This window comes from Camellia sinensis, chromosome 4 (assembly GCF_055761805.1).
Source record: "Camellia sinensis isolate YWXY chromosome 4, ASM5576180v1, whole genome shotgun sequence".
Classification (NCBI taxonomy): domain Eukaryota; kingdom Viridiplantae; phylum Streptophyta; class Magnoliopsida; order Ericales; family Theaceae; genus Camellia; species Camellia sinensis.
Genome location: NC_138964.1, coordinates 50,960,599 through 50,975,945, shown reverse-complemented (window position 1 = coordinate 50,975,945; position 15,347 = coordinate 50,960,599). Strand labels below are relative to the sequence as shown.

General features: G+C 39.0%; 1 protein-coding gene across 1 annotated transcript; it reads right to left on the bottom strand.

The window, feature by feature from the left end:
• Positions 1-2,574: 2,574 nt before the first annotated feature.
• On the bottom strand, positions 2,575-8,492 carry LOC145823329 (TOM1-like protein 4). The gene is made up of 5 exons (XM_082922894.1): positions 8,236-8,492; positions 7,114-7,192; positions 6,058-6,164; positions 5,706-5,866; positions 2,575-2,613 (listed from the first exon to the last, which is right to left on the bottom strand). Exons 1-4 carry the CDS (start codon positions 8,244-8,246, stop codon positions 5,791-5,793), a joined length of 273 nt encoding a protein of 90 aa, XP_082779020.1. The 5' UTR covers positions 8,247-8,492; the 3' UTR covers positions 2,575-2,613; positions 5,706-5,790.
• Between the last annotated feature and the right edge of the window lie 6,855 nt (positions 8,493-15,347).

Here is a 15,347-nt window from a genome sequence, read left to right as displayed (position 1 = left end):
CAACGAAATGTTTCGTCTCCAAATGCTGAGTTTTTCGTCCTCTAAAACACTAATTTCGTCACCAAAACTAAATAATATTTTATTTTAATTGTTTTTTGCGACGAAATATTTCGTCACCAAATATATTTTAGTGACAAAAACTTTCCTCACCAATGATATGGATTAAGGTGACAAAAAAATTCGTCACTAAAATGAGCAAAAAAGAAAATTATTCAATGACAAAAAACATTTTGTCACCAAATATTTCAATTTAGCAACGAAATATTCAACAAATGTGACGAAATTATTTGTTTCGTACTATATCATTAGTGACAAAATTATTCGTCATGTTTTTTGAAAACTAATAGCGACAATTTTTATTTCGTCACTAATAAAAATTAAAAATTTTGAAAATGGAAATACTATTTTCTTCCGAAATTTTTTCTTTTTAGTAACAATTCCCTGCGCATTTCAATAACCTGTTCAATAAAATATCCATTACAAATCAATACAAAAATCTGTTCATTTTCATAAACATCACAATCGAATTTTAGCACTATCCACAAAAATATAATATGAACTGTATGTGGATTATAAACATGTCTCCTAATATCCACAAAAAACGTCTACTAATATCTACAAAAATATAATATCAACCGTATACAGATTACCAAACACATCTCCTAATATCCAACAAAAAACATGTTTACTAATATTAACAAAAATAAAATATCAAGGGCGGATTAAACACGTCCATATTCTACCATCGGCCCTCCAAATTACCAAACACGTCTATATCAAATCTCGAATCTGCAAAAAAATGAAACACAAAAAAAGAAAAGAAAAAGTCAGTTAGACAATTATTATCTTATCCATAACATATACAACTTAACATGCATTTTTAGACTTAGTTTTCAAACCGAGAGTCCCGTGCTAGTTCCGTAAGTTTCCACAACTTACATTGGTCCATCCCGAGGTGTTTGAGGTGTTTCCCGGACCGTCTCGTGGCTGTTGCACAATTTTGGCCCCCGAAGGCCTATTTTCAACCTTAAGTGTGAAAAAGTGCATTTTTGGACTTAGTTTTCAAACCGAGAGTCCCGTGCTAGTTCCGTAAGTTTCCACAACTCACATTGGTCCATCCCGAGGTGTTTGAGGTGTTTCCCAGGCCGTCTCGTGGCTGTTGCATGATTTTGGCCCTCGAATGCCTATTTTCAAGCTTAAGTGTAAAAAAGTACATTTTTGGACTTAGTTTTCAAACCGGGAGTCCCGTGCTAGTTCCGTTAGTTTTCACAACTCACATTGGTCCCTCCTGAACTGTTTGAGGTGTTCTCCGGGCCGTCTCGTGGCTGTTGCACGATTTTGGCACCCGAATGCCTATTTTCAAGCTTAAGTGTGGAAAAGTGCATTTTTGGCCTTAGTTTTCAAACCGGGAGTCCTGTGCTAGTTCCGTAAGTTTCCACAACTCACATTGGTCCCTCCCGAGGTGTTTGAGGTGTTTCCCGGGCCGTCTCGTGGCTGTTGCACGATTTTGGCTCCCGAAGGCCTATTTTCAAACTTAAGTGTGGAAAAGTGCATTTTTGGACTTAGTTTTCAAACCGGGAGTCTCGTTCTAGTTCCGTAAGTTTGCACAACTCACATTGGTCCGTCCCGAGGTGTTTCCCAGGCCGTCTCGTGGCTGTTACACAATTTTAGCACCCGAAGGCCTATTTTTAACCTTAAGTGTGGAAAAGTGCATTTTTGGACTTAATTTTCAAACCGGGAGTCCCGTGCTAGTTCCGTAAGTTTTCACAACTCACATTTGTCCTTCCCGAGGTGTTTGAGATGTTTCCCGGGCCGTCTCGTGCCTGTTGCACGATTTTGGCTCCCAAATGCCTATTTTCAAGCTTAAATGTGGAAAAATACATTTTTGGACTTAGTTTCAAACCGGGAGTCTCGTTCTAGTTCCGTAAGTTTGCACAACTCACATTGGTCCGTATCGAGGTGTTTGAGGTGTTTCCCGGGCCGTCTCGTGGCTGTTGCATGATTTTGGTCCCCGAAGGCCTATTTTCAAGCTTAAGTGTGAAAAAGTACATTTTTGGACATAATTTTCAAACTGAGAGTCCCGTGCTAGTTCCGTAAGTTTCCACAACTCACATTTGTCCGTCTCGAGGTGTTTAAGATGTTTCCCGGGCCGTCTCGTGGCTGTTGCACGATTTTGGCCCCCGAAGACCTATTTTTGAAGCTTAAGTATGAAAAAGTGCGTTTTTAGATTTAGTTTTCAAACCGGGAGTCCCGTGCTAGTTCTGTAAGTTTCCGCAACTTACATTCGTCTCTCCCAAGGTGTATGAGGTGTTCCTCAGTCCTCCTAATGACTATTACACTATTTTAGCCCCCGATGGCCTATTTTCAAGCTTAAGTGTGAAAAGAGTGCCTTTTTCGACTTAGTTTTCAAACTGGAAGTCCCGTGCTACCAATTGATCTCTTTCAAGCATTTAAATTGATACTCACATCACTAATTGAACTCACAAATAAAGCTAAGCAGAGTTTACAAGAAAAACATTTGTTTCATAAGCTAAGAGAGAGGACATGCTGAATAAAAGGATAAGTGCAGTACATATCTGCACGGCTCTTTGTCTATTGAACTTTATCAATAACCTAGAAAACCGACGAATAACAACGCATTAGGTCAATTCAAACATTTAAAAATGGATAACAATAAAATGGTGATAGCTAGAGTTAAGACTAAGAGGAGCACGCCAAAAAGATAATAAATTATGACAATCAAGCAAATGCTTTCATGGGAAGCAAATACAACAGTATTGGATAGTACACCAAAATTAAAAGAGATTCTCAGATCTTGTACCAAAAAAATTACATATTCATCCAATAAGTTTCATAATTTTCCATAATATAAAACAATAGAGTATCATTGCAATTTGCATGCATCGGCCACCAGTTACAGTATCAGCTACATTATCCTATTAAATAAAATATCTAATACAAATCAATATAAAATTAAACTGTTCATTATCATAAAACAATCCAAGCAAAATACATGTTTCATAGTATCAGGAAATTAATATATAACATCCAAACTATAACATCTATTTTAGTAAAATCAAAAACTACAACACAATCAAAATAACTTGTGCATTAACCTTCTGAATATTCATCATACTTTTCATGCTTATTCATCATACTTTTCATGCCTATTACCATCAGAGTCATCTATAGAGAGAATCTTGTTCTTAGCTCTGTCACACATAAGGAAATACCCCAAAAGCAGTTCTACAAGTATCAATCCCACAACACAGACTAAAAGGATTAGTTTCACCTTTAGAAAGGCAGAGCTGCAAAGGACCTTAATTATTCCTCATCTAAAAGGCTCACACAACGTCAGGGCAAATACAAAGACATACATTATTTTCTCTTTTGAACAAGAAGGAATGGGCAGTTCATAAGGGTCAAATACATCACACAATCCAAAACAAACATAAAAAAACTAGTCTAACATTCTAATGCATGTGGGCAAAGTAATAACAGAGTACCAAGAGCATCTCCAATCCTTCACCAATTATTTCATCAAATTCAAATCATTTCATCAAACTTGTATCAAATCATTTTCACCAAATCAAGGATGAACCAAATCCTTCACCAAATTTCCAAGAGTCGCATTTTTATTCAAATTTGATGAAATTTTAAAAAGAGCAAGTATTGGAAACAAATTTTTAGAATAAGTTTGGAATTTTTCAAAAAGATTTGATGAAACAAAGAGAGTAAGGATTGGAGCGTTCACATCAAGCCCAAAAGATGTAACCACCAACTGAGAAAAGGAGCAGAAAAGAGCAATGTGTAGAACATCAAACAAAATACATTTTGATCCCAAAGAGCAATTTTCTTATTTAAAAAAATAATATCAATCTTGGTAAAATGCAGCAGTTTTATCAGTTGACAGAAAATGAGGTTGCCTACTACATCACACAACTCATCAAGTGAAAAGTGGCCCATCAAACATGCTAGAGTTACTGTCCCTGTTTTAGCTAATTCATTTGTTTCTGAATTGGACAATTCAGGCACCCTTGATTCAGCTAACCAAGGATCTCTGCCTCCTTCCTCCATCTATTCTAATTAAATCAAATACCCTCTACTGTCTGTCACCTTCCTGAAGCCAATATAATGACCTCCATCTATTCATTGCTATTGTTTCCATGAATTGATTAGTACTAACAAGAATACTTCCCTATTTATTTGTTGGCAGCACTAGTTATATTAGTGTTTACTAATATATGCATCACTAGTTAAATTTTTAGATTTTCTATTGTGTTTCACTACGTAAGGATACAAACTGAATACATAGTTATAGTTGCATTATTTTACATTTTAGAGTGTTTATGTACTTGTGTAATTGATGTATGTGTCATGTATCATATCCACAGTTTGTGTTGCTGTCTCTGTATGTATGCTACTTAGACCACAAGAAATGCACAGAATCAAAAGCAAAGGAAAAATTGGACTTAAATTTAAAAAAGTGAGCTATATTGATCCTTGTAATCTAGTGAACCACTTGCAATAATAATAACCTTTGTCTAGAATATTACTCGCAACGCTATTACAAAGAATAGGTGTGACTTTTTTATCATTATGATCATTGAGAGCTATTTGTCATCTTGTTCATCAAAAGATGTTGAGATATAAATTGGGGTTTCCTACTTAGATAATTTTCTGTACAATTGTGCCAGTCAATAAATATGTCAAATCATATGTCCCTCTTGCCAATACAATTGTGTTAATCAGACGTTCAAACCAATCTTTCTACATATCATTTACTGCAAAATTTCATACTGTTCCCAAAAACATTGGACAAAGCAGATGAAGATATGCATTTTTTTTAAGGCAAAAGATAAACCCTCTTACACGAACCATGGTTTCCCAAACAAGTTACCAGCAATCATGAACATTTCACAAGGCATATTCCCCCCCCCTCCCCCCCGCCCGCGATAGACATATTTAACTTGGAAGATGTAAAAAGTGTTAATAGAACCAAGAGTTGCACATTTAGTTTATGCTGATCCAAATCCCCTTTCTTACAATCAATGAAGAAGAGAAATTAGTTTGTCAGGGAAAAAACATTTGCAGCATAAAATAGGAACAACAAAGTGACTCAACACTATAGATTAGGGCTGCGAATGAACCGAGTTCATGGCAAGCTTGAGCTCAATCTGGCTATGGGCCTGTTCAAGTTTGTTTATCTATAAATAAACAGAGCATGTGCCTAGTTCAAGACTTGTTTGGTTTAACAGCTTGGCCAGGACTTTTGTGCTACCTTTATATAATAGAACATATTATATCTTACTCCGTAAAAAAATAAAGAAATCAGGTCAGACATTAGAGGATGATGCATACACCATCACAATCACTACACCACCTAATCACTCAATGCATATAAGCATAAAGTTCAAAAGGTACTATTTTCTGGTGTCTTCTTTAATCATATGTTCTATTATATACAGCTAGCACAAAAGTTAAAAGATACACACCATCAATCACATCACCACCTGATCACTCAGCAAGTAAATAGGCATAAGTTCACAGGGTCTTCAGAAAATGCAAATGAGGGGTTAGAATTGGTTTCACTTTCAATTTGATCTCAAAAGTTGTATGAGATCAATGTCACTGCTAAATTGGCTGTTAATTAAAAATAAAATATAAAAAATTCTTTCAAACAGAAAAAAGGACCTAATATATACCTCAATGTTGGAAACTCAGTGTCTGCAGAAGACTCAGCCGCTTCTTGCCCAAATTCTAGTGCCCGAATATTTTGTGGATATGATGTTAGAGGCTGTGTTTGCGGGGGTGTAAATATAGGGGCAGACCTTTCAGTTCTCTGGGGGAATACTGCCCCAACACGCTGAAATGAATAAAATATTTGCCTTAGAGAATATAAAAAACAAAATCTGGTGGTTAAATAGCCCCTATTTATAAACAACAAAATGAAAATTCACACCTAGCAAATAATACATAAATATATGGAAGTATGAAATTTCTTACTGAAATGTATACTACTCAATCTGAGAAATACTTTAAAAATACACAACATACCAATAACTCCTAGTATGCGGCAAAGAATTATGGATATCTTGCCCTTGGTCCCCCAAAAGCTTCTTGCCAAGTATCAATTGACAAATCTGTACGATCGTCTCCAATAGCTAGAATACGGTAAACAGACTAAGTGAGCCAATTGACAAATCTTCTGTGAGACAATGTTGTGAGAATGACAGGAGCATGTTGCAATTCATTCAATAAAACTGCTTTATCTCAAGTTTGCAAACAAGTTTCCAACAGATGACCAACTTATTTGTACAGAGTATCTCAATTACTGAAATTTTCAATCAACTGAAAAGAAAGGAAAAAAAAAAAAGGCTAGTGTTGGAAGTAAATCAGGATTTACAGCCCTCGTGGCAAGCCTTATTCAAAGCACATCTACAAGTCAAATATCATGTGATACACATTGAATCGTGATACAGTGTGAAGAGCCAATGCAACACAGCTAGATGAACAAGATGCTATCATCACAAGACATTTTTAACTTCGTAAAAGAAAGACTCTAAAACCAGATAACAAAAGCTTTTGCAGTTCAAAAATTGTAAGTAAATCAGGATTTACAGCCCTCTTGGCAAGCCTCATTCAAAGCACATCTACAAGTCAAATATCATGTGATGCACATTGAATCGTGATACAGTGCGAAGAGCCAATGCAACACAGCTAGATAAACAAGATGCTAGCATCACAGGACAGTTTTGACTTCGTAAAAGAAAGACTCCAAAGCTAGATAACAAAAGCTTATGCAGTTCCTATTAATTAGATTGGCCATGAAATAATGCTACCATCACCAGACAGTAATACCATTTGACCAAATCAATGGCAGAACTTTTCAACAACAAATTGTTAGCATGTGCAATACACAAACACCTAAACGAAGTAGGTGTAAAAGCTTTCTAGAGACAAAAGTAGAATTCAAATAATTAAGATTTGACTGTTAAAAGAAACCTTTCAGAAATGTGCATAACACCATAAGGGGAAAGCAGAGTGAAAACATGCCAATCTAAAAAAATATTTATATAACTGAAACGAAAACATAGTCAGTTTGGAACTTACTGTCAGGGCAAGAAGTTGAACTTTTGGATTCTTGCTTCCAATGCGCTTTTTTATGCCTTTTACAACATCCTTTGATTGCCTAGTGAACCAAAACCAAAACCAAATTAATGATGACCACCACGTAAGAATCAACCAAAAAAAATCAACTTTAATTATCAACACCGCGAATGAAACTTCCCATACCAAAAAAATATAGCAAGGAAGAGCAAATAACAACGCTCAATATGCATAAAAGTGGAAGAAAGAAGTGTGCCCATTAAATAGGATGAAAGATGAAAAATTCCTCTCATGTGTCTTAAATTTACATTCATCACCAACACAATGATTTCAACCTAGTGCCTTGATTCAAGAATCAAAATTTTGTTTAGGTGTATTGTTTCACTCATGTTAGGAAAGGAAGTGTATTGGAAATGCTTAAAAAGTATAAGGGAAAAGAAAAGAATTTGGAAACATAATAAATCTGCAAGGATTTCTTTGAAATATATATAATAAATCTGCCTTAAATCCTTGAATCTGGAAGGATTTATCAAATACCCACAAATTGAATACATCTGCAATGTATTGAATACATCTGCAAGGATTAAAGAGCATAAATGCATAGGGAATGAAACTGAGATTCATCCACCGGACAATTGACATGTTCAAATTGATAAATCAGATTTTATAATTATCCAATCCTGCTGCTCAACAAAAATAAAATAAAAAAATAAACAAAACAATGAAGAAAAAATTAGCCATTGTGGCATTTTATCAAACACCTAGTAGACCCATAATCAGAAGCATAAAACTTTACTATGCGTAGCATCACCAATAATTCATTCACTTCAATGATTATATTGGGTAGAATATAAATATCATAATTAGAATACATAACATGTTAATCATTCTATTTCTATATTTTTTCCCCAAATTAAAATAATTCAAGTTGTTCATAGAACCCTTTAAAGTAGAGAAGTTTTGGAGATGTTAGAAGTAACGAATGGAATGACTTTAATCTCAACTTAACAATGAATTCCATTTACGCAAACATGTCCGAAGATAGAGTGAGGGTAGAGAATGAGAAACCCAGAGACCTGAACAGTGAGAGGGGTAGAGAAAGAGAGAGAGAGACAACAAACTGACCTGGAACTCATGGTGGTGCTGTAGCTTGATGTCGGTGCAGGATGAACTCACGGTGTGGAGGACGAACCGTCCTGACGATGGAGGATGAACTCACGGTGGTGGATGAACCGTCCTCACGGTGGAGTATGAACTCACGATGGTTCTCTGCTACAGCTTTGTGAAGGAATTATAGACAGATTAGGGCACAAAGTTCTAATCAAGGAGATGAAAAGTTTTCTTGGACTGAAATTTTGATATTATTCAATTTAGGCGCTAAATCAAAAAAAAATTTGGCGCTGTAATTTTGGGTGCATGTAAAGACATAGAAAAATATGAAAAAAAAATAAAAATAAATCATAATTGGGTAGTAATGTGAAAGTATTTCCACTAAAAAATAAATTTAAGTATTTTATGAAATTTTTTAGTTACCAAATTTGCAATTTGTTGTAGGGAGAGAGATATATAAAAGGAAAATTGATAAACACACACACAAAAAAAAAAAAGGAGGAAAAAAATTAGTAGTCTATTTTTTTTCATTACAATCCAATTTGTCAAAATTTTCCTTCCAAAATTAGTGACAAAATAATTTCCTCACTAAAAGGTCTCAAAATATTAAAAATTATTAGTAACGGAAATATATTTCTCACCAAATAATTTTAAAATATTTAAAATCAAGTTTTTTTTTTTAAATGTAAAATTAATGGTGACAAAAATATATTCCTCACTAATAATTTATAATTAATGACAAATTTGTTTCTCACCAAAAGTTTTAAAATTTTGACGCCACTCGGGGGTTGGAAAAGTGAGAAGAGGGAAGAGGGAGCTCAGAAAAGCGAGAAGAGGGCAGGGGAGAGAGAGTGAGGCGAAAACAGGGCGCGCGCGCGCGAGAGAGAGAGAGAGAGAGAGAGAGAGAGAGAGAGAAAGAGAGCCGGTTGATGACGTGGGGTTGACCGATGCGATAAAGATGAATGGACGGTGTGACTGAGAAATATGGGCGAGCGAGTGACAGAGAGAGATATCTATGGTTCGATTTTATTTTTTATTTATTTTAAGCATTTAGAGACGAAATTTGATTTTCCTCTCTAAAAATAATACATTTGGAGACAAAATTATTTCCTCTCTAAATTTTTTTACAATGGTGACGAAAAATTTCGTCTCCAAAATGGCACCTAATCTTCCGCCAAATTTTTCAAGGGCGGGAAATTGTTTTGTGACGAAAAATAAAATTTAGAGATGAATAAAATTTCGTTACCTATTGTTTTGTTTGATTTTAAGCATTTGGTGACGAAATTTGATTTTCGTCTCTAAAAATAGTACAATTGGAGACGAAATCTTATTTTCATCACTAAAACATGCATATTTGGAGACGACATATTTTTTCGTCACGCGTTTTCGTCACCATAGACCTTTTTTGTTGTAGTGGGCCCTTCCGGCCATAACTGACACCCTTGCCCCTGCCGGGCCCTGTTCTGGTTGGCACTCTTCCGCCACATCCGGTTGATCATCCAGCCATCTGGTAGCCTCTACCGATTCCTCATAGTCAAACCAGTTGACTGCCGCGCCCCCTGATTCTTTGTCATCGAAAAACTGTAGGTTGGCAAAGTCCTCTTCTACAGTCACCATGTCATCTGTTCCCTGCTCAAATCTATCCCCTTGGATCACACATAGTTCTCCCCCTGTTGGCAATTCCACATCTGGCCCATCCTGGCCTATTGATGAAATGTAGTCACCCGGACTATATGTCTTTTCAACACGACTCCCAGATTCTACAGATTCCGACTCGACAAGCTTCTTCTCCTTTGGGATCTCTTCTCTTCTGTTCTCGATAGTCACCACCATTGGCTTAGGTTGGGTTATGGAGATATCCATCATGCACAAGTCGGTGCAGTCGGGAAGGAATACCTCCGGCTTAGACAGGTGGGAAGGAGTGATATAGATGCTAGGATCGTAAGGCACGACCCCAGTTTGGATGAAGTTGATCCTTTTAGGCGGTGGAGCTTGGTTATGTGTGGGGAGAGGGTTTGTTGTAACATTGGGTTTCTCGGGAGGCAGAATCACCCCGTTATCGATGAGATCTTGAATCTCATGACGTAACCGGAAACACAGATCGGTGTCATGACCGTGCTGCTAGTGAAATGCGTAATATTTGGCTGGGTTGTAGGTAGGGGGAAGTTTTTCTGGTAAGGGCCGCGGTTCTAGGGGCTTCAAATGCCCTTTTCGGATTAAAACCCCCAGAGCTTTGGATTGGGGCATGTACAACGGAGCAAAGGTTCTTGTGTTTTTGGGTGGGTATTTGGCTGTTTGGGTATGGCTTCCGGATGCGCCGGAGAATGGCGCAGCTGCCATGGTTCTTGGAGGGAGGTTGGTGGCGACCATGCTCACTTCGGAGGCTCTTGTGGTTGTAGTACCGCTCGGGCCTACGTTAGTGTTGCGGTTGAAGGCTCTCCGGGGTTGCTCCCAGTCATTATCAATTAAGCCTTGCTTTAAGGCATCCTCAATCTGCACCCTCATTTCATGCAGATCAGAAAAGGTAGGGAAGGGGAGTACAATCATTTTTTGCATCAACTTTGGCTGAAGATTGCGCACAATCATCCGAATCTGGTCTTTGTCTGTAGGCCTTAAGGTCATCATCGAAGCCTTGGCCCTTCATCTGGTCACGAACTCTGAGAAACTCTCTTTAGGTTCTTGCCTTGTTGTCTCGGGATCACGGGTCGTAATCTCGATTTGTGTATTGTATGAGTATTACGTCATGATGGCCTCGGCCATCTCGTCCCAGTTTCTCTTGACATCATCTTCTAACTTGGCATACCATACGGCCGCCACACCTGACAGGGTTCGGCCGAACAGAGACAGCTTCTGAAGTCTGCTGAGGCCCATTGGCCTTAAGATGTCTGAAAACAGCCTCAGGTGCACCATGGGGTCCCCGGACCCATCAAATCGATCAATGTGTGGCATTTTGAATCTGTCAGGCAGCGTCACAGCTGCATCAGTATATCCATCTTCGATGTCAGGGATGGTCTTAACTCCCTGAGATCTCTTGAATAGCTTTTCGAGCTTGCTCAACTTCAAAGCTGTGGGGTCTGTCTTGAACTCAAAGGGAGAGTCCGGTAGGTTGGTGGGTGTTTTGGATAACTGGGGTTGGATTTGGGGTAGAATCGGGGGTGGAGGTGGTCCTGTGGGAATGTCCGTATCATTCTGAACATTAGTTGTCTCCCTGGGGGTTGGAATTCCTGGCGGAGGAGGAACTTGCTGCGAAGCAGATGCTCCGGTTTGCCGCTGTAACCTCACAATTAACTTTGCTTGTTCATTCATAACCGTGGCCTGCTGCTTGGCGAACTCTGCCTGTCGGGCAGCATCCTGCTGCATCATTTTCATACTCTCTTGGAGCTGGCACACCGTCTCCTCTAAATTGGCCATACTGTTCTGCTCTGACTAAATTATCGATATATGTTCCCTTTCTGTGGGAGAAACAGAATCCTGATCCCTACTATACACAGGCGGGGTAGACAAAGCCCTCTGTACTGACTGTTGAACTGATACCCTCTACCTGGCTGTCCTTCGTCTAGTAACCGGGGGTAGAGAGTGGTACATTGGTTGTCCGTCTACCAGATCCTCAGATCGATGGAGTCGATGACCTCTAATCCAGAGTGCTTGGAGAATATCTACCGGGTCAGAAGCAATTGTGCTCGACTACCTAGTAAAAAGATAAATAAAGCGTATAAATAAACAGACAATTGGACAGCGTAACAATGTAGAATAAACATAATACACAGCTGGGTATCACAACAAATTGCCAATAAGTTGAATGTACCGTTCCTTATTCGCTGATCACTGTTTCCAAATCGTTGCCCCTAAGTCTGAATCTGATACCCGCAGATATAACTGTCCCCCAAAACACTGATACTGATGCCCTCAAGCCTGATACTCAAACTTGCAAACTGACATGTACGTTCCCTGCAGAGATGCACTCTAAAAGCACATAGCAAGCAAAGAGAGCCAAAACACCCCTATGTTGAGGTAGGGTTTCCCTGTCCTATTTTGTCAGGAGCTAGGGTTTTACTATGCACGCAGCAGTTTTCAAACAACCTAACATCGGGTAAGCAACCTGTCCTAGTTTGGAATGGTCACTATGGATCTCGATATGCACTAGGTCAAATGGTCGAAAAAGGTGCCCCGGTAAAACCAGGGTTTGTGCTCCCATACTGTCAGAGCCCGCAACCGGTCAGCCTTATGGCATGCTTTGACAAAGTCAAGCCTCCAGCAAACCGTTCAGGAATGGCAGATGGCAAACACGGTGTCCTAGGCACACCAATGCACATGCAATGCAAAAAAACACATAAGTGTAGTCAAAAACAGATATCATGAGTTTGAGTCAAGTTCTCTAAATCCCCAGCAGAGTCGCCAGAAACTGTAGACGTCCCCGAACGCCCCGGGAGGATGAGTCCCCCCCGTTCAGTTCATTTGGGCTCACTACAGTTTGGACTCTCAAATTGTCACAGTTCGTAATCTGAACCAAAGAGTCTAAATCCGACAAATCGTTTTGAGAAAACAGATTTTTAGAAAAGAAGTGCCAAACATGGACTGCTTCGCCAGATACAGAGTCGCCACCTAAATATTTATTTTGGGGGAATTTAGGAAACCCTGACTCATTGCCTAAGGCCACGTGTCCGTCATCACCAAAGTTGCCTCGGCTCGGGAACTTGGGTACGATTGGGGAAGGTCACTTCGTGAGCACCCCCGCTCGCCCGATCAAAGATCGGCCTCTGCTAACCATGATATCTATTTTTGAAAACATTATGTGTTCTTATTCCGGTTATTAGCCTAGAATTACTATGTGATGCGCGCAGCATACAAGTATAGACTGGGTCGCCTGAATTGGAACAAAACATTTCATGTTTGTTTATTTGAAAATGGTTTGACGGTGCTACCCGCAAGTAGGCTAAGACGTGGATTTGCCACCCTCGGGTGGGCTTAGAAAACATAATTTTGCCACTATCTAGTGGGCTTTAAAACACACATTTCAACGAATTGCCCCAACTCAAATAACCCAACCTTCACCCACAGGCATTCAGACAGTTATATCACATAAGCATATAGCCTCATGGTAAGCATGCTATCATGGCAGTCACTCACACGCATGCAAGGATGCTAAAGCATAAAACTTACCGAGTACTCCAAGCCAAAACAGAAGCAAATTAGAAATCCATGCATGATCCTAACTATACAGAAATGCCTAATGCAACACATGCAAAAATACAACTAAGATAGACTCGGCTATTCTAAAGATGGCATATGAAATGCTATAGCTAACATGTATTCAACTTAGAATTGAAAATACAATGCAGTTAGTATGATGCGCCGAACCCGGTGCATGCAATACAGATGAATGAATGCAAACATGCTATCATACTGTATGCTAATTGAAACATGCCCTAATCTAACCATCATAAGCGGATAAATAAAAAGGAGAAAGACGTAGGGTTGGAAGACATGCACACACTCACGCACACTTATTACACAATTGCCCTCGCTCGGAGGGTCCGAATAAATAATACAGTCCCGAATAAATAATTACAATCCAAATAATTAATACTAAATTAATTATTACAGAACTTTTAATTAATTAACGAACTAAATGCAAAAAAAAAAAAGAAGATGGTCGCAGCCCTACCTCGGAATGCGTGTGATGATGCATGCTCGATCCATCTCGCCCGAAAACCCGTACCATGCCACTGTTGCCTCTGTTAACACTGCCCTGCTTCTCTAAGGACTGTCAAAATCCAAGAATATGCTCTCTGGATGTTAGGGAATACTACCGGCTAGGGAAAAATTCCACCGGCCGAAAGGAATAACCACCGGCTTCCTTTTGATCTATCGGCCACTGATTACCGGCCGGTCGGCACTGTATTTAGCCGACCGGCCAAATCTTCCTGTAGAACCTGCAAGTGACAGCAGCAGAGGGCAAGCAGTGTATGGCATGGAATTTTTAGGCAAATGTATGCATGGACACACTCCCTATCATGTAATGGACTCAAGGGGGCATGGCTCTCGATCCTCGTGCCACCAATTGCGCATTTAGACGCATGATGACCTAAGAGGCCAAGTTTGCATTTCAATGTAAATGCATGCAACCAAAAAAGCTGAATGCCAACACCCTATCATATTGAGGTCAAGGGGATTGACGACCGAGGGTTGAGACGTGTTACATCACTTGGAGTACGAACACTCCTCACCCCTCGTGTTTGGTTTGACACCCCAAACCAAACACAATGCTATGTATGTATGCTATATGCAATGTGAAGTAATGCAACTAATGTAATGCAATATGAGCGTGCTAAGCTAATGCAACATGACACTACCTAACCATGCAAGCCAAACTAATGCAATATGAACATGTCAAGCATACAACGAGACTAAGTAATGCAACTAGCTAAACAACACGCAAACATGCAAACATGATAGAATGTAAGCATGCAACCAATGTAATGCAACATGTCAATCATGCAATTTATATACAAGGATGGACTTAAACTGAAATGGGAGGCCTCAGCCATGACCCAAAACAGTGGCCAAAGTACCAAGAGATGATGGACAAAACACACCCAAACATGCACATGTAATGGTCCAATACTTAGGCGTAAGAAATGTTGACTCTTAAGCACATAAAAAGGAGACAAACATGGGCATTAGACCAGCAAAAATCAGAGTCGTGGCATATTAGAATAAGCCCCAAAACCCGCTTAAATGGCATCCCAAATGTCTAAGCATGGTGGCATGCACAATGACCAACCCTTGAGGTACAAAACTACAACTCTTCAAAGCATTGAAAGAGAGCCAAATGCAAGTGTAAAGCCACATTACATGGACTGAAATAAGATCTCAAATGATGCCAAATCATGAGAATGAGCCAAGTAAAGCATGCTACTGACTCACACATCCAAGGCTAACAAGCTAGAATGCATGATGGCTATACAAACCATGGTAAACATGATCAAGACGACTAAAACCAAACCCCAAGCATGGCAAAACAAAGCTAAAATCTTCATAAGGTTAAGCCAAAACATGTGAGCATGGTAGTCTAAATGTAAGATACATGTTTAGGCGAATAATGGGATTATAAGACAAGCATGTGA